This window comes from Symphalangus syndactylus, chromosome 1, assembly GCF_028878055.3.
Source record: "Symphalangus syndactylus isolate Jambi chromosome 1, NHGRI_mSymSyn1-v2.1_pri, whole genome shotgun sequence".
Taxonomy (NCBI): Eukaryota; Metazoa; Chordata; class Mammalia; order Primates; family Hylobatidae; genus Symphalangus; species Symphalangus syndactylus.
The window spans coordinates 91852510-91879075 of NC_072423.2; the positions used below are offsets into that span (position 1 = coordinate 91852510).

Consider the following 26566-nt stretch of genomic DNA (forward strand, 5'->3'; position numbering starts at 1 on the left):
GAAATAAAATCCTTTCCAGACAAGCAAATGCTAAGAGATTTTGTCACCACCAGGCCTACCTTACAAGAGCTCCTGAAGGAAGCACTAAATATAAAAAGGAAAAACTGGTACCAGCCACTGAAGAAACATACCAAATTGTAAAGACCATTGACAATATGAAGAGACAGCATCAACTAATGGGCAAAATAACCAGCTAGCATCATAATAAGAGTATGAAATTCACATATAAACATATTAACCTTAAATGTAAATGGGCTAAATGCCCCAAATAAAATACACAGATGGGCAAATTGGATAAAGAGTCAAGACCCATCGGTGTGCTGTATTCAGGAGGTCCATCTCACATGCAAGAACACACGTAGGCTCAGAATAAAGGGATGGAGGAATATTTACCAAGCAAATAGAAAGAAAAAAAGAGGAGGGATTGCAATCCCAGTCTCTGACAAAACAGACTTCAGACTTTAAACCAACAAAGATAAAAAAAGTCAAAGAAAGGCATTATATAATGGTAAAGGGATAAATGCAACAAGAAGAGCTAAGTATCCTAAATATAAATGCACCCAATACAGGAGCACCCACATTCATAAAGCAAGTTCTTAGAGACCTACAAAGAGACTTAGACTCCCACACTATAATAGTAGGAGACTTTAACATCCCACTGTCAATATTAGATCAATGAGACAGAAAATTAACAAGGATATTCAGGACTTGAACTCAGCTCTGCACCAAGCCAACCTAATAGACATCTACAGAACTCTCCATCCAAAATAAACAGAATATACATTCTTCTCAGCACCACACCACCCTTACTCTAAAATAGGCCACATAATTGGAAGTAAGACATTCCTCTGCAAATGCAAAAGTATGGAAATCATAACAAACAGTCTCTCAGACCACAGTGCAATCAAATTAGAACTCAGGATTAAGAAAGTCACTCAAACCCACACAACTACGTGGAAACTGAACAATCTGCTCCTGAATGACTATTAGGTAAATAACAAAATTAAGGCAGAAAAAAGTACGTTTTCTGAACCCAATGGGAACAAAGACACAATGTACCAGAGTCTCTGGGACACATTTAAAACAGTGTTTAGAGGGAAATTTATAGCACTAAATGCCCACAGAGGAAAGTGGGAAACATCTCTAACCGCCACCCTAACATCACAATTAAAAGAACTAGAGAAGTAAGAGTAAACAAATTCAAAAGCTAGCAGAAGACAAGAAATAACTAAGATCAGAGTAGAACTGAGAGATAGAAACATGAAAACCCTTAAAAAAATCAGTGAATCCAGCAGCTGTTTTTTGAAAAGATTAACAAAATAGACCGCTAGCAGGACTAATACAGAAGAAAAGAGAGAAGAATCAAATTGACACAATAAAAAATGATAAAGGGGATATCACTGCTGATTCCACAGAAATACAAACTGCTATCAGAGAATATTATAAACACCCCTATGCAAATGAAGTAGAAAATCTAAATGAAATGGATAAATTCCTGGACACATACACCCTCCCAAGACTAAACAAGGAAGAAGTTGAATCCTTGAATAGACCAATAACAAGTTCTGAAATTGAGGCAGTAATTAATAGCCTACCAACCAACCAAAGGCCAGAACCAGAAAGATTTACGGCCGAACTCTACCAGAGGTACAAAGAGAAGCTGGTACCATTCCTTCTGAAACTATTCCAAACAATAGAATAAAAGGGACTCCTCCCAAACTCATTTTATGAGGCCAGCATCATCCTGATACCAAAGCCCGTTGGAAACACAACAAAAAAATTTCAAGCCAATATTCCTGATGAACATCAGTGCAAAAATCCTCAATAAAATACTGGCAAACTGAATCCAGCAGCACATCAAAAAGCTTATCCACCACCATCAAGTTAGCTTCATCCCTGGGATGCATGCCTGGTTCAACATACGCAAATCCATCACATAAATAGAACGAATGACAAAAACCACATGATTATCTCAATAGATGCAGAAAAGTCCTCCAATAAAATTGAACACCACTTCATGCTAAAAACTCTCAATAAACTAGTTATTGATGGAACGTATCTCAAAATAATAGGAGCTATTTATTAGGAACCTATAGCCAATATCATACTAAATGGGCAAAAGCTGGAAGCATTCCCTTTGAAAACCAGCACAAGACGAGGATGCCATCTCTCACCACTCCTATTCAACATAGTATTGGAAGTTCTGGCCAGGCCAGTCAGGCAAGAGAAAGAAATAAAGACAAAAACCAAAGACAAAAACCACATGATTATCTCAATAGATGCAGAAAAGGCCTTTGACAAAATTCAACAACCCTTCATGCTAAAAACTCTCAATAAATTAGGTATTGATGGGACATATCTCAAAATCATAAGAGCTATCTATGACAAACCCACAGCCAATATCATACTGAATGGGCAAAAACTGGAAGCATTCCCTTTGAAAACTGGCACAAGACAGAGATGCCCTCTCTCACCACTCCTATTCAACATAGTGCTGGAAGTTCTGGCCAGGGCAATCAGGCAGGAGAAGGAAATAAAGGGTATTCAATTAGGAAAAGAGGAAGTCAAATTGTCCCTGTTTGCAGATGATATGATTGTATATCTAGAAAACCCCATTGTCTCAGCCCAAAATCTCCTTAAGCTGATAAGCAACTTCAGCAAAGTCTCAGGATACAAAATCAATGTACAAAAATCACAAGCATTCTTGTACACCAATCACAGACAAACAGAGAGCCAAATCATGAGTGAACTCCCATTCACAATTGCTTCAAAGAGAGTAAAATACCTAGGAATCCAACTTACAAGGGATGTGAAGGACCTCTTCAAGGAGAACTACAAACCTCTGCTCATTGAATAAAAGAGGATACAAACAAATGGAAGAACATTCCATGCTTATGGGTTGGAAGAATCAATATCATGAAAATGGCCATACTGCCCAAGGTAATTTATAGATTCAATGCCATCCCCATCAAGCTACCAATGACTTTCTTCACAGAATTGGAAAAAACTACTTTAAAGTTCATATGGAATGAAAAAAGAGCCCACATCGCCAAGTCAATCCTAAGCCAAAAGAACAAAGCTGGAGGCAGCACACTACCTGACTTCAAACTATACTACAAGGCTACAGTAACCAAAACAGCATGGTACTTGTACCACAACAGAGACATAGATCAATGGATCAGAACAGAGCCCTCAGAAGTAATGCCACATATCTACAACTATCTGATCTTTGACAAACCTGACAAAAACAAGCAATGGGAAAAGGATTCTCTATTTAATAAATGGTGCTGGGAAAACTGGCTAGCCATATGTAGAAAGCTGCAACTGGATCCCTTCCTTACACCTTATACAAAAATTAATTCAAGATGGATTAAAGACTTACATGTTAGACCTAAAACCATAAAAACCCTAGAAGAAAACCTAGGCAATACCATTCAGGACATAGGCATGGGCAAGGACTTCATGTCTAAAACACCAAAAGCAATGGCAACAAAAGCCAAAATTGACAAATGGGATCTTATTAAACTAAAGAGCTTCTGCACAGCAAAAGAAACTACCATCAGAGTAAACAGGCAACCTACAAAATGGGAGAAAATTTTTGCAACCTACTCATCTGACAAAGGGCTAATATCCAGAATCTACAATGAACTCAAACAAATTTACAAGAAAAAAACAAACAACCCCATCAAAAAGTGGGCAAAGGACATGAACAGACACTTCTCAAAAGAAGACATTTATGCAGCCAAAAAACACATGAAGAAATGCTCATCATCACTGGCCATCAGAGAAATGCAAATCAAAACCACGAGATACCATCTCACACCAGTTAGAATGGCCATCATTAAAAAGTCAGGAAACAACAGGTGCTAGAGAGGATGTGGAGAAATAGGAACACTTTTACACTGTTGGTAGGACTGTAAACTAGTTCAAGCATTGTGGAAGTCAGTGTGGCAATTCCTCAGGGATCTAGAACTAGAAATACCATTTGACCCAGCCATCCCATTCCTGGGTATATACCCAAAGGACTATAAATCATGCTGCTATAAAGACACATGCACACGTATGTTTATCGTGGCACTATTCACAATAGCAAAGACTTGGAACCCACCCAAATGTCCAACAACGATAGACTAGATTAAGAAAATGTGGCACATATACACCATGGAATACTATGCAACCAAAAAAAAATGATGAGTTCATGTCCTTTGTAGGGACATGGATGAAACTGGAAACCATCATTCTCAGTAAACTATCGCAAGGACAAAAAACCAAACACCGCATGTTCTCACTCATAGGTGGGAATTGAAAAATGAGAACACATGGACACAGGAAGGGGAACATCACACTCTGGGGACTGTTGTGGGGTGGGGGGAGGGGAGAGGGAGAGCATTAGGAGATATACCTAATGCTAAATGACGAGTTAATGGGTGCAGCACACCAACATGGCACATGGATACATATGTAACAAACCTGCACATTGTGCACATGTACCCTAAAACTTAAAGTATAATAATAATAATAATAATAAACCAAAAAAAGAAAGGATATTCAAATAGGAAGAGAGGAAGTCAAATTGTCTCTGTTTCCAGACAATATGATTGTTTATTTAGAAAACCCCATCGTCTCAGTCCAAAATCTTCTTAAGCTGATAAGCAACCTCAGCAGTCTCAGGATACAAAATCAATGTGCAAAAATCACAAGCATTCCTATACACGAATAATAGACAAACAGAGAGCCAAATCATGAGTGAACTCTCATTCACAGTTGCTACAAAGAATAAAATACCTAGGAATCCAACTCACAAGGGATGTGAAGGATGTCTTCAAGGAGAACTACAAACCACTGCTCAAGGAAATAAGAGAAAATACAAACAATGGAAAAATATTCTATGCTCATGGATAGAAAGAATCAATATCATAAAAATGGCCATACTGCCCAAAGTAATTTAAAGATTCAATGCTATCCCCAACAAGCTACAAATGACTTTTTCACAGAATTAGAAAAAACTACTTTAAAGTTCATGTGGAACTACAAAAGAGCCTGCATAGCCAAGGCAATGTTAAGCAAAAAGAACAAAGCTGGAGGCATCATGCTACCTGACTTCAAACTATATTACAAGGCTACAGTAACCAAAACAGCATGGTACTGGTACCAAAACAGATATATAGACCAATTGAACAGAACAGAGCCCTCAGAAATAATGCCACACATCTACAACCATCTGATCTTTGACAAACCTGACAAAAACAAGCAATGGGGAAGGGATTCCCCATTTAATAAATGGTGTTGGGAAAACTGGCTAGCCATACACGGAAAACTGAAACTGGACCCGTTCGAGGTGTCTACCTTATACAAAAATTAACTCAGGATGAATTAAAGACTTAAATGTAAGACCTAAAATCATAAAATCCCTAGAAGAAAACCTAGTCAATACCATTCAGGACATAGGCATGGGCAAAGATTTTATGACTAAAACACCAAAAGCAATGGCAACAAAAACCAAAATTGATAAATGGGATCTAATTAAGCTAAAGAGCTTCTGCACAGCATTGGAAACTATCATCAGAGTGAACAGGCAACCTTCAGAATGGGAGAAACTGTTTGCAATCTATTCGTGTGGCAAAGGGCTAATATCCAGAATCTACAAGGAACTTAAATAAATTTACAAGAAAAAAATACTCCATCAAAAAGTGGGTGAAGGATATGACCAGACACTTCTCAAAATAAGACATTTATGCAGCCAACAAACATATGAAAAAAAGCTCATCATCACTGGTCATTAGAGAAATGCAAATCGAAACCACAATGTGATACCATCTTGGAACAGGAATTAAGAGAAATTAAAGAATGTGTAAGCAGAAACTCAGTTGTATGTAAGAAAACCCAATTCTCCCTGAGAAAGAGCAAGAGCTGGAGTCCTTTAAAAATTAACTGCCTATTTTTCTGTGTCTAGTGAGCCTTATCTCTCCTTCTTTCCTAGGCATTGTGAAGACCCTGTTTCTCTAGATGTGTTGCTGCAAGGTCACTAGACAGATAAACTCAAGTCATAAAACATGTTTGTTTTTGAAAAGTAAGAAATGATGTAATGCATGTCTCAATCAATTGAATAACTGTCTTTGTTTCTCGCTTCTGTAATATGCTTCCCCCTGCACAGATCTCCCCCCAACCCACGAAATGCTTAAAAGGTAACTTAACTCTTTGTTCAGGGTTCAGTCCTTTGGATGCTAATCTGACTGGGCCGGTGCACCTAAATGATAAATATCCTCCTGAGCCCCATTGGTCTCTCTGATTCCTTAACAATCCTGCAACATTTCTGGGGACTCATCCAGGGTTGGAGATGACAGATTTACTGTCTCCTCTGCCTGTGGGTCTACAGCCCTGGGGCTGGGGGAGACCTGGCATCCAAGGCACACCACGGGGGAGCTTCACCTGGATGGAGACCAGCTCTCCCCCAATCCTGGAGGCCTGCCTGGCAGCACAATGGAGCCAGGGGTGGGGCTGCAGTGATACCAGCACTTCAGGAACCATGGTAAGGAGCAAGGGCCCAAGGAAGGGAAGCCCATCCTATAAGAACAAAGGGGAGCTTGATCACCTCCCAGGGAACAACCACTAATCCAACCCAGAATGGCTGGGGGGCAGGAGTCATTTGCCAATTTGGATGAACCTCATGTCCCCACTAACAAAGTGAAAGTGGTTCACTGGATCTGGAGACAGGAACTGGGAGTGTGTGGGTGCATGTAAACCTACCTGGGACATGAGAATGGCTCATTTCATCTGATGAGAAGTCCTGGGGTAGGAGTGGTGTGTGTATGTGTGTGAATGTAGGAGCCTAACTAGGCTCACCTGGGACATGAGAGAGGCTTGTTTCATCTGATGAGGAGTCCTGGGGCAGGGGAGATGTGTGAAAGAGACAGTGTTGGGAGAGGCCAATGTGGGGAGTGACGTGGGGAGGCATAGATCCCTTAGCATGGGCTGTGTGCTTCAAGGTGAGTGTGGGGGAAGTCAGAACTAGGATGCTGCATATGGCTGATAGGACCAGCTTCATGGCCATAGTAGGCTGTGACAGGGGAAGGCATGTTCTTGGCTAAGCAGCATCCAAAACTCCCATAATAGGACCTCATCTAGTGGACCCGAGAGTGAAAGTGAGAGTGAAAGTGTGCCGCAAGGGAGGAAATGGGAGGGAAAGCATCAAAACCAACTCCTTTGGAGTGCATGATAAAGAATTTAAAAAAAGGATTTAGAGGTGATTATGGCATGAAACTGGATGCTCAAAAATTAAGGACATACTGTGAGATAGATTGGCCCGCTTTCAATGTGGGGTGGTCCTCTGAAGGTACAAAAGACAGGGAATTAATTGGCTATGTGTTTAAGGTGGTCACTGGAGTTGGAGGACAACCAGGATACCCAGACCAGTTTCCCTATATAGACTCTTGGCTCAGTGTGGCAAAAACTTGCCTCAGTTGTCTACAGCCCTGCCTAGAGGGAAATTGCAATGCATTAGTGGCTCAGGCGCCCAACCAAAGAAAGCAGAGGAACCTAAAGCCCCTAGTGTCTCCCAGGAAAAGGAATCCCTGAAGCCTCAGCCAAAACCAGTTCTTCAGGCCCCACCAGAGGAAAGGGAATGTCGGCCCCTGTATGTGCCAGTCTACACGTCTTTGGCCAGAATAAGGCAGGAGGCAGAGTCAGGAGCATCCGGAGAGTCAGGCTTGGAGGAAAGTGAGGCTCAGTCTCCCCTCAGAGTAACAGAAGCCCCCGTTTGACAAAAACAGGGAAGATGGACAGGGCGAGGCAGCTGGGTGCCTCCACTCAGGCCAACCACAGGCTTTGCAGATGCCACTTTGGGAGACCAGGATACAAGTTTATGATGACCAGGGGCAGACACAAGGTGGCTCTAGGGTTTATGTTTATCAGCCTTTCTCCACTACTGATCTCTTAAATTGGAAACAGCACACCCCTTCCTATACAGAAAAGCCTCAGGCTCTCATTGATTTGGTGAATTCTATTATTATGACACACGACCCAACCTGGCCAGATTGTCAACAACTTTTGCTAACTCTATTTAATACAGAGGAGCATAGGAGAGTTAATCAGGCAGCTCTCAGCTGGTTAGAAGGGGAAGCCCCAGAGGCCACCCCTAATCCATGCCAGTTCACTGTGGAGCAATACCCAAATGAGGCAAGGGACATGGAATGGCTGCAGCTATATAGAAAGGTACTCCCAAATGGGAAAAAAGCAGGAGGAGGGAAGGCAATGAATATGAGTAAAATATCAGAAGTGCGCCAAAAGCCTGACGAAAGCCGAAGTGCATTCTGTGAAAGGCTTTGTGAGGCATATCGGCTGTACTCTCCAATTATTCCAGAGGCTCCTGAAAACCATATGATAAAAATGACCTTTGTCAGGCAAGCTCAGGGAGACATAAGATGAAACCTTCAGAAGCTGGAAGGCTTTGCAGGGAAACATATTAGTGAACTCCTGGAAAGAGCAAACAAAGTATACGTAAACCGGGAAGAAAAGAAGAGAGAAAAACCAGAAATAGAAGCAAAGAGATAGCTCGATTTACAGCTGCTGCACTAGCAGAAATTAACCCTGGATTTGCTAGAGGGTGTGGCTGAGGCAGAGGCTGAGGAAGGGGGAAGACAAGACCGGGAGAGGAAAGCCAGTCTTGGTTGGACAGGAACCAATGTGCAAGGTGCAGGCAAATGGGCCACTGGAAAGATGAGTGCCCCGAAAAGGAAAGGGATGGAGATGATGGTCAGTTGTCTAACACCCGAGTGCAGCGTTCTGTTGCTATTCATGTCTCAAAGGCAGATCCTGTTCTGATCGGCTTAGTGGGGGCTGAGAATTTTGAGGACTGAGACAGACTGGGCTCCATATTTTTAGGCCATGGGGAGCCTATGGTCTCTATGGAAGTAGGGGGCCGATTAGTGGATATTTTGGTTGATACTGGTGCTGATTTCTCTGTGGTAACTCACCCAATTAGCCCCCCCACAAAGAACTGTGCTACTATCATAGGGGCTACTGGGGCCAAAGAAAAGAAACCTTTATGCAAATCCAGAAGATGTGTTATTGGGGCACAAAAAGTGCAGCATGAGTTTCTATATATGCCAAATTGTCCAGTGCTCTTGTTAGGGAGAGACTTACTCCAGAAACTGCAGGCACAAATTTCCTTTACACCTAAAGGGAATATGACCCTGGAGATAGAGGTGCTAAAGGCAATGGATATTGACCCTGACTGTCCCAAGGGCTGAGGAGTGGCGGCTCTATGAACTGTGTGCCAGAAGGCCACTGGAGCTGGACCTACACAATATGTGGGGGATGCTTTTTAAGGTGCCACATGTATAGGCTGAGGAAAACCCCCCTGGACTTGCTGCAAACAGACCCCCGGGTGGTAGTAGAGCTTAACCCTCATGCTGCCCCGGTATGAGTCCGTCAATACCCACTACCTAGAGAGGAAATTGAAGGAATAACAAAACATCTAAATCGGCTCTATGAACATGGGATTATAGTGAAATGCAAGTCCTCCTGGAATACTCCTCTGCTGCCCATGTGCAAGCCAAATGGTGAATACAGGCCAGTGCAGGATCTCCAGGCGGTAAACAAGGCCACTGTGACTATCCATGCCATAGTACCCAACACATATGCAATGTTGGGACAGATTCCTGCTGAGGCCACATGGTTCACATGTCTGGACTTAAAGGATGCCTTCTTTTGCTTGAAGCTTGCTCCCCATAGTCAGCCTATATTTGCCTTCTAGTGGGGGCAATCACAATATACCTGGACAAAGCTGCCACAAGGGTTTAAGAATTCTACCATTTTTGGTGCTGGGAAAACTGGCTAGCCATATGTAGAAAGCTGAAACTGGATCCCTTCCTTACACCCTATACAAAAATTAATTCAAGATGGATTAAAGACTTAAATGTTAGACCTAAAACCTTAAAAACTCTCGAAGAAAACCTGGGCAATACCATTCAGGACATATGCATGGGCAAGGACTTCATGTCTAAAACACCAAAAGCAATGGCAACAAAAGCCAAAATTGACAAATGGGATCTAATTAAACTAAAGAGCTTCTGCACAGCAAAAGAAACTACCATCAGAGTGAACAGGCAACCTACAGAATGGGAGAAAATTTTTGCAATCTACTCATCTGACAAAGGGCTAATATCCAGAATCTACAATGAACTCAAACAAATTTACAAGAAAAAAAACAAACAACCTCATCAAAAAGTGGGCAAAGGATATGAACAGACGCTTCTCAAAAGAAGACATTTATGCAGCCAAAAGACACATGAAGAAATGCTCATCATCACTGGCCATCAGAGAAATGCAAATCAAAACCACAATGAGATACCATCTCACACCAGTTAGAATGGCCATCATTAAAAAGTCAGGAAACAACAGGTGCTGGAGAGGATGTGGAGAAATAGGAACACTTTTACACTGTTGGTGGGACTGTAAACTAGTTCAACCACTGTGGAAGTCAGTGTGGCGATTCCTCAGGGATCTAGAACTAGAAATACCATTTGACCCAGCCATCCCATTACTGGGTATATACCAAATGATTATAAATCATGCTGCTATAAAGACACATGCACACGTATGTTTATTGTGGCACTATTCACATTAGCAAAGACTTGGAACCAACCCAAATGTCCAACAATGATAGACTGGATTAAGAACATGTGGCACATATGCACCATGGAATACTATACAGCCATAAAAAATGATGAGTTTATGTCCTTTGCAGGGACATGAAGCTAGAAACCATCATTCTCAGCAAACTATCGCAAGGATAAAAAACCAAACACTGCATGTTCTCACTCATAGGTGGGAATTGAACAATGAGAACACATGGACACAGGAAGAGGAACATCACACACCAGGGACTGTTGTGGGGCGGGGGGAGGGGGGAGGGAGAGCATTAGGAGATATACCTAACGTTAAATGACGAGTTAATGGGTGCAGCGCACCAACATGGCACATGTATACATATGTAACAAACCTGCATATTGTGCACGTGTACCCTAAAATTTAAAGTATAAAAAAAAGAAAAAATTCTACCATTTTTGAGGCGGCCTTGGCTACAGATCTTGAGACTTTTGCGCCACCTACTGACAATTGTGTGTTATTACAATACACTGATGATTTGTTATTCACTGCCCCCACGAGGGAGGAATGCCTCCAAGGAACAGAGAGGCTTCTTCACCTGCTGTGTGAAGCTGGTTATAAAGTGTCCAAGGACAAGGCAAAAGTCTGTTTCTGGGAGGTTGGATATCTACGATTCATGGTATCCCAAGGCCAGCCCGGGCTTGGAAGTGCACGCAAGGAGGCTGTATGTGCATTGCCCACCCCAGTTACAAGTGGCAGGTCAGGGAATTTCTAGGTGCAGCGGGATTCTGCCGAATCTGGATTCCAAACTTCTCCCTTATAGCAAGGCTCCTCCCTTATATGAGGCTACCAAAGGAAAGGAAAGAGAGCCCCTCCTATGGGAAAAGGAACAGGAAAAGGCCTTCAAGGATATAAAGTAAGCTCTCATCCAGGCCCCGGAACTTGGGTTGCCAGATGTAAAATAGCCCTTCTTTTTGTATGTGGATGAACGAAAGGGAATGGCAGTTGGAGTCTTAACTCAGTTGTTGGGCTGTTGGCATCGGCTGGTAGCTTATTTATCCAAAAGACTGGACTTGGTGGCCTTAGGTTGGCCCAATGCTTCAGGGCATTGGCGGCTACTGCAATCCTTATAGAAGATGCCAACAAGCTAGCCCTAGATCAGAAGTTAATAGTTCGGGTGCCACACGCTGTAGTCACCTTAATGAAGCAAAGAGGACATCGTTGGCTGTCCAATTCTAGAATGCTAAAGTACCAAGGACTTTTGTGTGAAAATCCCCAGATAACACTAGAGACTGTAAATACCTTGAACCCAGCTACCCTGCTGCCGGTGGAGAAACCCGATTGGAAGGGCGGTAGATTGCCTCACTGTGCTGGCAGGACCTTCCCCACTGTTGCATAAATACGGTGGACGAAGTGTTCTTGAGCCGGGAAGATCTCAGAGATACCCCCTTGGAGAGCCCAGATGTTGAATACTTCGCTGATAGTAGCAGTTTCATAACAGATGGGGTGCGATATGCAGGGTATGCAGTAGTGACCCAACACTCAGTAGTCGAGGCTCAAGCCTTACCTTCTGGGACTTCCACTCAGAAGGCTGAATTGAAAGCCTCGGAAGGAGGAGTACATGGAAAATTTAATTTAACCAACTGTTGCCTATAAATCGATGATAATGGCAGAGCTGTCGTGGAAATCACAGCTAGAATGCACAAGTTGGTCCATGTTCCAGTTCAGATTTGGCCCGGGTGGTCCCCAGATTCCTTGTTTGGAGGATGGCTCTTAGCTTTTGGAGGATTCAAAACCCTCATTGGTGGGTTCTTGCTTATTCTTGCTATCTTCCTCATCCTCCCTTGCCTTTTACCCCAGTTTATTGGGAGTATACAGTCAACTGTAGAGGCAATAGTAACCTGACACACTACTGCACAGTTGATGGCATTAACAAAATATCAGCCACTGCCAATAGAAGAAGCGCAGCTCCGTGAAGAGGTGGCAAATAGTGGTGCTTTCTATTAACACCTTTGTTATAAAAAGCACCAAAGGAAGGAATGGAACAGGAATTAAAAGAAATTAAAGAATGTGTAAGCAGAAACTCAGTTGTATGTAAGAAAACCCAATTCCCCCTGAGAAAGAGAAAGAGCTGGAGTCTTTTAAAAATTAACTGCCTGTTTTTCTGTTGCTAGTGAGCCTTATTTCTCCTCCTTTCCCAAGCATTGTGAAGACGCTGTTTCTCTAGCTGTGCAGCTGCAAGGTCACTAGACAGATAAACTCAAGTTGTAAAACATGTTTTTCCTTGAAAAGTAAGAAATGATGTAATGCATGTCTCAATTAATTGAATAACTGTCTTTGTTGCTTGCTTCTGTAATATGCTTCCCCCCGCACAGATCTCCCCCTGCCCCACAAAATGTTTAAAAGGTAACTTAACTCTTTGTTCAGGGCTCAGTCCTTTGGATGTTAATCTGACTGGGCTGGTGCACCTAAATAATAAATATCTTCCTGAACCCATCGGTCTCTCTGAGGAACAATCCCACAATCTCACATCAGTTAGAATGGTAATCATTAAAAAGTCGGGAAACAACAGATGCTGGAGAGGATGTGGATAAATAGGAACACTTTTACACTGTTGGTAAAAGTGTAAATTAGTTCAACCATTGTGGAAGACAGTGTGGTGATTCTTCAAAGATCTGGAACCAGAAATACCATTTGACCCAGCAATCCCATTACTGGGTATATACCCAAAGGATTATAAATCATTCTACTATAAAGACACATGCACACATATGTTTTTTGCAGAACTATTCACAATAGCAAAGACTTGGAACCAACCCAAATGCCCATCAATGATAGACTGGGTAAAGAAAATGTGGCACATATACCCCATAGAATATTATGCAGCCATAAAAAAGGATGAGTGCATGTCCTTTGCAGGGACATGGATTAAGCTGGAAACCATCATTCTCAGCAAACTAATACAGGAACAGAAAACCAAACACCACATGTTCTCACTCATAAGTGGGAGTTGAACAATGAGGACACATGGACACAGGGAGGGGAATATCACATGCTGGGGCCTGTTGTGGGGTGGGAGACTCGGGGAGGGATAGCATTAGGAGAAATACCTAATGGCGATGATGGGATGATGGGTGTAGCAAACCACAATGGCACATGTATATCTGTTTAACAAACCTGCACATTTTGCACATGTATTCCAGAACTTAAAGTACAATAAAATAAAAGTGGGCATAGGACATGAACAGACACTTTTATTTTTTTAATTTATTTTAGATTTGGGGCACATGTGAAGGTTTGTTATATAGGTAAACATGTATTATGGAAGTTTGTTGTACATATTTTTTCATCACCCAGGTATGAATCCCAGTACCCATAGTTATCTTTTCTGCTTCTCTCCCTCTTTCCAACCTCCCCTCTCAAGTGGACCCCAGTGTTTATTGTGTTTTTCTTTGTGTTCATAAGTTCTAATCATTTAGCTCCCATTTATAAGTGAGAACATGTCATATTTGGTTTTGTGTTCTTGTGTTAGTTTGCTAAGGGTGATACCCTCCAGCTCCCTCCATGTTCCTGCAAAAGACATACTGTCATTCTTTTCTATGGCTGCATAATAATCCATGGTGTGTAAGTATCACATTTTCATTAATCTGTCATTGATGGACATTCAGGTTGATTCCATGTTTTTGTTATTGTCAATAGAGCTGCAACGAACATTTGCAACAGACATTTTGCAAAAGAAGACACACATATGACCGACTATTATGAAAAAATGCTCAATATCACTGGTCATTAGAGAAATGCAAATCAAACCACCATGAGATACCATCTCACATTAATCAGAATGGCTATTAATAAAAAGTCAAAAAGTAACAGATGCTGGCTAGGTTGTGGAGAAAAAGGAATGCTTTTACACTGTTGGTGGGAGTGTAAATTCATTCAACCATTGTGAAATACAGTGTGGTGATTCCTCAAAGACCTAAAGAAAGAAATACCTTTCAACCCAGTAGTCCCATTACTGGGTATGTACCCAAAGGACTAGAAACTCTTCTATTATAAAGACATATGCACATGTATGTTCATGGCAGCACTATTCACAGTAGCAAATACATGGAATCAACCTAAATGCCATCAGTGATAGAATGGACCAAGAAAATTGGTACATATATACACCATGGAATACTATGCAGCCATAAAAAAGAACAAGATTGTGTCCTTTGCAGGGACATGGATGGAGCTGGAGGCCGTTATACTTAGCAAACTAAATACTGGAACAGAAAACCAAATACCACATGTTCCCATTTATAAGTGGGAGCTAAATAATGAGAACACACGGACATATAGAGGGGAACAAGGCATGCTGGGGCCTATAGAAGGGTGAAAGGTGGGAGGAGGGAGAGGATCAGGAAAAATTACAAATGGGTATTAGGCTTAATACCTAGGTGATAAAATAATCTGTACAACAAATCCTCATGATGCAAGTTTACCTATGTAACAAGCCTGCACATGTACCCCTGAACTTGAAAGTTAAAAAAGATTTTCTTATAAAAAAAGTGGCATGGATAAATTTAGATTTCTAATGAGCAGCAATTTTCTTTTTTGGTATAAGCATGTCCCATGAGATATTTTGGATGTCATTACACCAAAAATTATTTGTTCTTTATCTGAAATTTGAATTAAATGGAACCTCCTATGTTTTATTCAGTTAAATAAAATACTGAATATTTGGGTGAAATAAAATTTCATATAAACAGTGAATAATTTTGAGTTTTATTGCATCTCTTGCAATATTTGGATATTTTACAGAAGTATTTGTTGATTATCTTATATTCAAATTTAATTAACTCTCCTTAATTTCATCAGGAAACCCTTTGTGTTTTGCTTCTTGAATTGCACATTTAGCACAGATTAGGAGAATGTACTCAGGGCTAGACAGAGGATCAAATGGAATTCATGTCCTAATTCCATGTACATCTGCATTCAAGGATGTCATATGGCAAAAGAAGAATGCAAGCTCAATACCTTGAGAACAGAAAGAAGACAAAGCATGGTGCAGACATCACCAACTGGAGGATGCACTCGTCTCGAATGACAAAAGCCAGGCCTCCAAGGGTTATATGTCCAATACTAGCAGCACAAATTGTCAATGTCAATGCCATGGCACAGAATCGGTGAGTTATCCACTCTACAACTGAAAGAAAACACAAACAAGATTTAGCTTCAAACACAGGTGGAGCTTCAATGTCAAAGCCAAGGCTTGGAAAATGTGAATCGAAAATATTGACTTACTTAACAAAACAGTATTTACAATGATGCTAAATGTAGCAGCCCCAGCCAAGAAGCGCAGGGAGCAGTATACGAGGATGGTGGGAGCAAAGGCTGCACAGGTGCCTACGATGGCGAGCTGGAGGTAAGACCATCTGAGCATGAACTTTCTCCCAAACCTGAGAAACAGGGGCAGATTAGATCATGGGAACAATAACAACCTTTGGGAAATGTTAGTGAAGGGAAAGCACACTTTGAAACTTAAAGGATGTTTAACAAGTGAAACTTTACACTTAAAAGGTTAAAGAGTCAACAGTTAATCAATGGCAGGCCTTCTCAGAAAGAATGTTCTCTGTTTGTAAATAGATACTGAGTGTATAAAAGTTTCTTCTCCAATCTGTTGCCAGTAGATCATTGATACAAATTCAAAACATGTAAGACAGGCTGGGATGTTGAAATGTTAACACACCAGAAATGTCCCTTGTGAAGATAAATTGTTCTACCAAAAAGATACACGCACTCACATGTTCATTGGAGCACTATTCACAGTAGCAAAGGCATGGAATAACCTCAATGTCCACCAATGGTAGACTGGAATACTATGTAGCCATAAAAAAGAATGAAATCATGTCTTCTGCAGCAACATGGTTGCAGATGGAAGCCATTTTCCTAAGTGAATTAATGTAGGAACAGAAAACCAAACATTACAATGTCCTCAACTTATCAGTGGAAGCTAAACGTTAAGTACACAGGGACATAAAGAAGGGAACAATAGATGCTGGGGACATAAAGAAGGGAACAATAGAGCTGGGGACTACAAGAGTTGGCAGGGAGGGAGGAGAAAAGGGTTTGAGAAACTACCAATTGGGTACTATGCTCACTACCTGGGTGATGGGTTCATTCATACCCCTAGCCTCAGCATCATGCAATATATTCGTGTAACAAACCTGCACATGCACCCCTTGAATCTAAAATAAAAGTTGACATTAAAGAAAGAGAAATATCTCCTGTATTAACATACAGTGCACTATGAACACAAGTCTCTCCTATGTACTTTAGCATAGTAGAGAGTCTGTATAGTGGCTGGGAGGCAAGAGATCTAATTCTATACATGATATTCTAGGACTGTGCAGGCCATAGGTAAACTGATGTGAAAGGAACATCCATGAAACAATACATCAAAGTGGGTTAAGATTTTCAGGGGAGGGTTAAAAAAAATAAAAAGGAAATTCTCTGTTTTATTATATTCTGGGAAAGAGGACCTCTCTGTAGACAACTTGGACAATGTGGCATGTGGTGAGGCAGAATTTCAGCTCTTGCCAATTGTTATTTGTTATTGTATTGAAGGTCCTAGCTACTGCCAGAAAGATAATAAAAAGCAAAAGTTAGAAATATAATTGTTCTACCAAAAACACACATGCACTCACATGTTCTTGCAGATGGCATGATTTTGTAGTGGAAAATTTTAGGGAATCCACAAAATGCTACTAGATCTAATTATCAAGTTGGAAGGATATAAGCTTAATATAGAAAAAGACAATTACCTTCATATATAGTAGCTATGAATAATTAGAAATTAAAATTATGATGAACAACTTTATGGCCTCAAAAACTAAGTTAATTAGAATAAATTTAATGGAAAATGCATGACTTTTTTCCATAAACTGTAAAATATTGCAAAGGGAATTTAAGAAAATCTAAATTAATGGAGAGTGATGTTTACATTCACAGCCTATAAAATTCAATATTTTAAAATGGCAATTTTACACAAACTGCTATAGAGATTTAATGCAATCCCAGTGAAATCCTAAAGAGAATCACCTTTCTGACTCCCAACACCATAGTTGCTTTTCTTTGACTTTTACATAAGTGAAGTGGTATCGTATGCAATCATTTTTTGTTATTCTTGTGGCAAACAAAATAATTTTGTTATTCATCCATGTTATTGTACAGAGTAAGTTGTTCATTCCTTTTTCTGTATAAAAATCCACTATGTGAATATCCTGCATCTTATTTATTCATTCTATTATTAATGAAATTCTAGAGTATTTCTAGTTTGGGGATATCGTGAACAGTTGAGTGTGTTATATCCAAAGTATCAATTTGATCATGGCTATCTCTGCATAAAATCATTTAATATTTCCCCCCAGGTTTATGATAAAGCTCCAAATCATTAGATTACCTTGCCCCATCAACTTCAGCTGGTTCTCCTGCCTGGTACCACTACCTTATCTTGTACCACCTATGATCCATTAAAATTGGTTTATCTCCATTTTCTCATGGCACTGTCCCAGAGGGCTGGGTTACTGGACTGTTGGAAATTAACCCTCTGACTCTCGATTCTTTTATGTGTTACTTTTACTGTCATACATTCAAGGTTTCAGGAGAGATACCAGGCGATATGATGCTGGTGGACGGCAATGGGCGCCTCAAGTCCCTCCTCACCATCAGTGGAGACATGGTTGGGTGATGATAATGGTTTCCTGCCATTTCAGAAGACATACGGTAAGTTAGAGAGTACCCCAAACTTCTCATGTCACAGACTGTGACAATATTGTCCTTAGATTACTTACCTTTTGTTGTAACGTAGAAGTTGTAATACCTCTAAAAAGCTGTTTTTGCAAAGACAAAAAAATCAAGGTTTCAGGAATGATTTCTCAAGACACCATCAATGACACCTTGAAATGTACCCTGCAGGTTTTAGAAAAATGTCTGCCCCATCGTACTTGGAACTATGATCTAATGATCATGCTCCGGGCACAAGCCATCAGTACACAGTGTCCAGGAGGGACTGCACATGGTACCCCTTGCTAAGGCTGAATTCCATGTCGTGAAACATGTTCCTCTCTGTTCCCATAGGTAACTCTGTTTCATCTGTCTAAACCAAATGTTGTGGCACTTTCTCTCCAAACTCTGTCTTTGGAAAAATTTTAAATTTTTAGTTTTTGTGGGTACATAGTAGGTGTGTTTACTTATGGAGTATATGAGAGATTTTGAAACAGGCATACAATATGTTATAATCACATCAGGGTAAATGGGGCATCCATCACCTCAAGCATTTATCCTCTGTGTTACAAACAATCCAATTATACTCTTTTAGTTATTTTAAAGTGTACAATTAAATTATTACTGACTGTAGTCACTGTGTTATGTGATCAAATACTAGATCTTATTCATTCTTTCAATTTTTTTGTGTGCCCATTAACCATGCCCACTTTCCCCCTGACACAGCCACTACTACCCTTTCCAGTCTCTGGTAATTATCATTCTACTCTCTATGTCCATGAATTTAATTGTTTTAGTTTTTAGATCTACAGATAAGTGAGAACACGTGAAGTTTGTCTTTCTTTGCCTGGCTTATTTCACTCAACATAATAATCTGCAGTTCCATTCATGTTGTTGCAAATGACAAAATCTCATTCTTTTTTATGGCTGAATAATACCCTGCTTTGTATATGTACCATATTTTCTTTATCCATTCATCTGTTGATGGACACTTAGGTTGCTTCCAAATCTTGGCTATTGTGAATAGTTCTGCAATAAACATGGAGAGCAGATATCCTTTCCTTTTGATATACTGATTTCCTTTTTGGGTATATACCTAGCCATGGGATTGCTGGATAATATACAGCTCTGTGTTTAACTTTTTGAGGAACCTCCAAATTGTTTTCCATGGGAGTTGTACTAAGTTATATTCCCACCAACAGTGCATGAGGGTTCCGTTTTCTCCACATCCTCACCAGCATTTATTATTGTCTGCCTTTTGGATACAAGCGATTTTAACTGGGGTGAGATGATATCTCATTGTAGTTTTGATTTGCATTTTTTCTGATGACCAATGATGTTGAGCACATTTTCATATACCTGTTTGTTTTTTGTGTGTCTTCTTTTGAGAAATGTCTCTTCAGATATTTCACCCATTTAAAAATTAAATTGTTAGATTTTTTTTTCCTACAGAGTTGTGGATCTGTAGGTCTAAAAACACACTCCTTATATATTCTGGTTATTAATCCCTTATCAGATGGGTAATTTGCAAAATTCCTCCAATTCTGTGGGTTGTCTCTTCCATTTGTGGATTGTTTCCTTTGTTGTACAGAAGTTTTTTTAAGTTGATGTGATCCAATTTCTCCATTTTTGCTTCGTTTGCCTGTGCTTGTGGCGTATTACCAAAGAAATCTTTGCCCAGTCCAATGTCCTGGGGAGTTTACCCAATGTTTTCTTGCATTAGTTTCATAGTTTGAGGTCTTAGATTTAAATTTTTAATTCATTTTGATTTAATTTTTATATATGGCAAAAGATAGGGGTCTAATTTTATTCTTTTGCATGTGGATATCCAGTTTCCCAGCACTGCTTATTAAAGAGACGGTCCTTTTCCCCAATGTATGTTTTTGGCACCTTTGTTGATGATGAGTTCACTGTAGATGTATGAATTTTTTTCTGGATTCTCCATTCTGTCCCGCTGGTCTATGTGCGTGTTTTTATGCCAGTACATCTTACATCTTGTTTTGGTTACTATAGCTCTGTAGTATAATTGGAAGTCAGGTAATGTGATTCTTCCAGTTTTGTTCTTTTTGCTCATGATAGCTTTGGCTATTCTGGGTCTTTTATGGTTTCATATATAGTTTAGAATTGTGTTTTCTATATCTGAGAATAATGTAATTGGTATTTTGATAGAGATTGCATTGAATCTGTGATTGCATTGGGTAGTATGGACATTTTAACAAAATTGATTATTCAAATCCACCAACATGAATATCTTTCCATTTTTGGTGTCCTGTTCAATTTATTTCGCCAACATTTTAGAGTTTTCATTGTAGGGATCTTTCACTTCTTAGGTTAATTTCTAGGTATTTAATTTTATTTGTCACTATTGTAAATGGGGTTACTTTCTTGATTTGTTTTCCAGGTTGTTCACTGTTGGCATATAGAAATGCTACTGATTTTTGTATGTTGATTTTTTATCCTGCAACTTTACAGAATTCGGGTATCAATTTGAATAGTTTCTTGGTGGAGTCTTTATGTTTTTCCAAATAGAAGATCGTATAGTCTGCAAACAAGGATAATTTGACTTCTTCCTTTCCAATTGGGTGCTATTTATATTTTTCTCTTGTATGGTTGCTCTAGTTAGGACTTCCTGTACTATGTTAAATGGCAATGGTGAATGTGGGTGTCCTTGTTGTGTTTCAGATCTTAGAGAAAAGGCCGTCAATTTTTTCCCCATTTCATATGATACTAGCTATGAGTCTGTCACATATGGCTTTTATTATGTTGAAGTATGTTCCTTCTATACCCAGTTTTTTTTGAGAGTTTTTTTTATCATGAAGCAATGTTTAATTTTATCAAATGTTTATTCAATATTGAGATGATCATCTGGTTTCTGTCCTTCATTCTATTGATAGAATGTATCACATCAATTGATTTTGTATTTTGAACCATCTTTGCATCCGTGGTTCAAAATCCCACTTGGTCATCATGAAAAATCTTTTTAATGTGTTGCTGAATTCAATTTGCTGGTACTTTGTAGAGAATTTTTTCATCAATGTTCTTTAGGGATATTGGCCTGTAGTTTTCTTTTTTTGAATTGTCTTTGTCTGGTTTTGGTATCTGTGTAATACTAACCTTGTATTATGAGTTTAATATATTTCCTCTGTTTCTATTTTTTGGAATAGTTTGATTGGGATTCGTATGAGTTCTCTAAATGTTTGGTAGAATTCAGCAGTGAAGTCATCAGGTCCCAGGCTTTTCCTTACCTGGAGACTTTTTATTACAGCTTCAGTCTCATTACTTTTTATTGGTCTGTTCTGGTTTTGGATTTCTTTAGGGTTCAATCTTGGTAGGTTGTATGTATCTAGGAATTTACCCATTTCTTCTATATTTTCCAATTTATTGGCACACAATTGCTAATAGTAGACTCTAATGACCGTTTGAATTTCTGTGGTATCGGTTGTAATGTCTCCTGTTTCCATCTCTGATTTTATTTATATAGGGTTTCTCTCTTTTTTCTTAGTCTAGCTAAAGGTTTGCCAATTTTGTTTATCTTTCCAGAAAACCAAGTTTTGTTTTGTTGATGTTTTGTATTCTTTTCTTCATTTTAAATTCCTTTATTATTGCCCTGATCTTTATTTCTTTTCTTCTGCTGATTTTTTATTTAATATGCTCTTGCTTTTCTAGTTCTTTAAGATGCATCATTATGTTGTTTGTTTGAAATTTATTTTTTCCTTTTTGATGTAGGCACTTATAGCTCTAAGCTTCCCTGTTGGTACTGCTTTTGCTGTATTCCATTGATTTTGGTATATTGTGTTTCCATTATCATTTGTTTCAATATATTTCTCAATTTCCTTCTTAATCTATTCATATCCATTAGTCATTCAGGAGCATACTCTTTAATTTTTATGTATTTGTATGGTTTCCAGAATCCGTCTTATTGATTTCTGTTATTCCAGTGTGGTCAGAAAAGATACCTGAAATTATTTCAGGTTAAGTCCAATGTTTGCTTGTTGATTTTCTGTCTGGAAGATCTGTTCAATATTGAAAGTGGGGTGTTGAAATCTCCAGCTATTATTATATTGGGGTCTATCTCTCTCTTTGATATGTAATATTTTCTTTATATATCTGAGTGCACCAATGTTGTGTGTATATATTTATAATTTTTATATCCTCTTGCTGAATTGACCCCTTTATTGTCTCTTTTTACATTTTTTTGTCTTGTAATCTATTTTGTCTGATATAAGCATAGCTAATCTTGCTCTTTTTTGGTTTTCATTAGCATGGAATATCTTTTTCCATCCCTTTATTTTCAGTCTATGTGTGTATAGATAAGATGCGTTTCTTGTAGGCAACAGATCATTGTTTTTGTTTTTAATATTCAGCCTTTCTGTGTCTTTTGATTGCAGAGATTAGTCCATTTACATTCAATAATATTATTGATAAGTAAGGACTTACTCCTGCCATTGTGTTATTTATTTTCTTGTTGTTTTGTGGTCTTCTCTTTCTTCCTTTTTTTCCTTCCTGTCTTCCTTTTAGTGAAGATGATTTTCTCTGGTGATATGTTTTGGTTTCTTGCTTTTTATTTTTTGTGTATGCATTGTATGTTTTTAGATTTGAGGTTACCATGAGGCCTGCAATTAATATCTTATAACTCATTATTTTAAACTGATAGTTAATAGAGATTGCATAAACATGAAAAACAAATAGGCAAAAAGAAAACTAATACAACTGCATACTTTACCTTAATCTCTCTGCTTTTTAACCTTTGTTTCTGTTTATATTTTATTGTACTATCTATGTCTTGAAAAGTTGTTTTAGGCTGGGTGTGGTGGCTCCTGCCTGTAATCCCAGCATGTGGGGAGGGAGAGGCGGGTGGATCTTGAGGTCAGGAGATCGAGACCATCCTGGCTAACATGGTGAAACCCTGTCTCTACTAAAAATACAAAAAATTAGCCGGGCATGGTGGTGGGTTTCTGTAGTCCCAGCTACTCGGGAGGCTGAGGCAGGAGAATGGCGTGAACCCGGGAGGCGGAGCTTGCAGTGAGCCGAGATTGTGCCACTGCACTCCAGCCTGGTGACAGAGCGAGACTCCATCTCAAAATAAATAAATAAATAAATAAATAAATAAATAAATAAATAAATAAATAAAAAATAAAATAAAAAAAGAAAAGTTGTTTTAGTTAGTTTATATGCCACAATTACAGTGTCATAATATCCTGTGATTTTCTGTGTACTTACTACTAGCAGGGGGTTTTATACATTCAGATAATTTCTTATGGCTCATTACTGTTCTTTACTTTCAGATTGAATAATTTCCTTTAGCATTTCTTGTAGGGCAGGTGTGGTGTTGATGAAACCTCTCAGCCTTTGTTTGTCTGGGAAAGTCTTTATTTCTCTTTCATATTTGAAGGATATTTTTGCCAAATATACTATTATAGGTTAAAAGTTTTTTTTTTTCTTCTTCAGCACTTTAAGTATGTCATGCCACTCTGTCCTGGCCTGTAAGGTTTGCATGGAAAAGTCTGCTGCCAGACATATTGGGTCTCCATTGGATGTTATTTATTTCTTTTCTCTTGTGTGTTTAGGATTCTTTATTTCTCCTTGACTTAGGGAGTTGGATTGTTAATACCTTGAGGTAGTCTTCTTTGGGTTAAATCTGCTTGATATCCTGTGATTTTCTTGTACTTGAATATTGACATCTTTCTCTGTATTTGTGAAGTTCTCTCTTAATAGCTCTTTGAATAAACTGTCTACCTTTGTCTCTCTCTCTCTCCCTCTTCTTGAAGGCCAATAACTCTTAGATTTATCCTTTTGAGATGATTGTCTAGATGTTGTGGGAGTGCTTCATTCTTTTTAATTCTTTTTACTTTTGTCTCCTCTGACTGTGTGTTTTTAAATAGCCTGTTTTCAAGCTCACTAATTCTTTTTTCTGCTTGATCAATTCTGCTCTTAAGAGATTCTGATGCATTCTTCCATATGTCAGTTGCATTTCTTCAACTCCAGAATTTCTGATTCTTGATTCTTTTTAATTATTTCAATGTGTTTGGTAAATTAATCTAATAGGATTCTGAATTCCTTTGCTGTGTTATCTTGGATTTCTTCATGTTTCCTCAATACCATTATTTTGAATTTTCTATCTGAAAGGTCACATATCTGTCTCTCCAATATTGGTCCCTGGTACCTTATTTAGTTTGTTTAGTGAAGTCATGATTTCCTAGATGGTCTTGATGTTTGTGGATACTTTTTGGTGACTGGGCATTGAAACGTTAGATATTTATTGTGGTTTTCACAGTCTGGGCTTTGCTCATACTCGTCCTTCTTGGGTAGGCTTTTCAGGTATTCAAAGGGGCTTGAGTGTTGTGATCTAAGTTTTTGATCATTGCAACCACATCTGCATTAGGGGGCCTCCAAACGTGGTAATGCTGTAGTTCTTGCAGACTGCCTTGGTGGTCTTGGATAAGATCTGGAAAAATTATTTGGACCAGCAGGCGGAGACTCTTGTTTTTTTTTCTTTATTTTCTTCCAAACAAATGGAGTCTTTCTCTCTGTTCTGAGCTGCTTGTAGCTAGTGATGGGATGACAAAAACTCCCTGAGGCCACTACCACTAGGACTGTCCTGGGTCAGACCTGAAGACAGCATAGCACTGGGTCTTGGTCAAGGACCAAGGTAAGCATTTCCTTGTTACCACCTATATTTGCTAAAGGTCCTAGGGTTCTACAATCAGGAGGTGGTGAAACCAGCCAACCTTGTGCCCTTCCTTTGAGGGTGGCAAGTTCCCCTGGGCCCCAGGCAAATCCAGAGATGCTGTACAGGAGCCAGGGCTTGGAGTTGGAAACCTTATAAATCTACCCATAATTCTATTCTACTACAGCTAAGCAGCCACTAAAACCACAAGACAAAATCCTTTCCACTCTTCTCTCCCCTTTCCACCAGAAGAGGAATTTCTCTGTGTCTAATACCACCACAGGCCCATGTGGAATACTTCCAGGGTGAATATTAACTTATGGCCCAAGGGCTCTTTGGTCAGCTTGTGGTGAATGCTGCCAGGCCTAGGACTCACCTTTTAGGGCAGTGGGCTCCCATCTGGCCCAGAGTAGGTCTAGAAATGCTGCCCAAGAGCTAAGACAACCCAAAGGCCTACTTCGTGGTCTTCCCCACTGCGGCTGAGCTGGTACCTAAGGTGCAAGACAAAGTCCCCTTTATTCTTCCCTCTCCTTTTCTCAAGCAGAAGGAGTCTCTCCTTGTAGCCACCACAGATGTGAATATGCTGGGCCACACTTGAAGTCAGCATATCTCGGAGTCTCACCCAAGGTCAATGACATGTATTACCTGGTTACCACTGCTGATTATTCAGGAGCCAAGGGATATTTAGTTAGCAAGTGCTATTTCCTGCCAGGACTGGGCCCTTCTCTTTAAGGCAGCAGATTCTCTTCTGGCTCAGGGTGTGTCTAGAAATGTCATCCAGGAGTTAGGTCCTGGAATGAAGGGATCATGACTCTGCCCAGTGCCCTTTCCTACTGTGGCTGAGCTGGTATCCAAGTTATGAAACAAAGTCATCTTTACTCTTCCCTCTCCTCTCCTCAAATGGAATGAAGGAGTCTCTTTTAGAGTTGCAAGGTGCATTGTCTGTGGTGGGGGAGGGAGTGATGTAAGCACTCCATTAGCCACCCAAGCTGTTTTCTCATTAGATCCTGTGCTCCCATGTCCACTGGCTCTTAGCCCAGCCCAGCACTAGAACTTGCCTAGGAGTTGCAGTCCTTGTGGCCTAGACAGTCTTTCAAGTTTGTTTAGGACCAGAGCACTTTAGCCTGTGATGGCAAGGCTTACCAAATCTCATATTCTGAACACTGGGATGGGTGATTCACTTCTGTGGCTATGGCTGGTCTAAATGCTTCCTTCATGAGTGCTGGCTGAGTTCTGCCCTGTGTTGGCAGCACTGAGTCCCAATGCAAAGTCCCATAATTGCTGTGCTCTTCCTCCCCCAAGTGCACAGATTCTCTGTGCCACATGGCCAGTGCTGGGGGACGAAGATGGGGTGTTGTCAGCAATTCAAGACTGTCTTTTCTATCCCCTTCACTGAAGTTAAAATCAGGTGCTATGATCGTTCACTTGATTTTTGGTTCTTATGAGGGTGCATTTTTGTGTAGATAGTTTTCAAATTTGGTATTCCTGTGGGGAAGACAATCAGTGGAAGCTTCTATTCTGTCA

General features: G+C 39.8%; 1 protein-coding gene across 3 annotated transcripts in view; it reads right to left on the reverse strand.

Annotated features, from left to right (window-relative positions):
- Window positions 1-26566, reverse strand: part of SLC22A25 (solute carrier family 22 member 25) — a 121221-nt gene that overhangs the window by 44914 nt on the left and 49741 nt on the right. For all 3 annotated transcript variants that reach the window (XM_055294449.2, XM_055294525.2, XM_055294488.2), the window contains 2 exons: window positions 15895-16049; window positions 15628-15796 (listed from right to left, as the gene is read on the reverse strand). In XM_055294449.2, the coding sequence (XP_055150424.2) occupies window positions 15628-15796; window positions 15895-16049 (324 nt within the window). The remainder of the gene's footprint in view (window positions 1-15627; window positions 15797-15894; window positions 16050-26566) is intronic.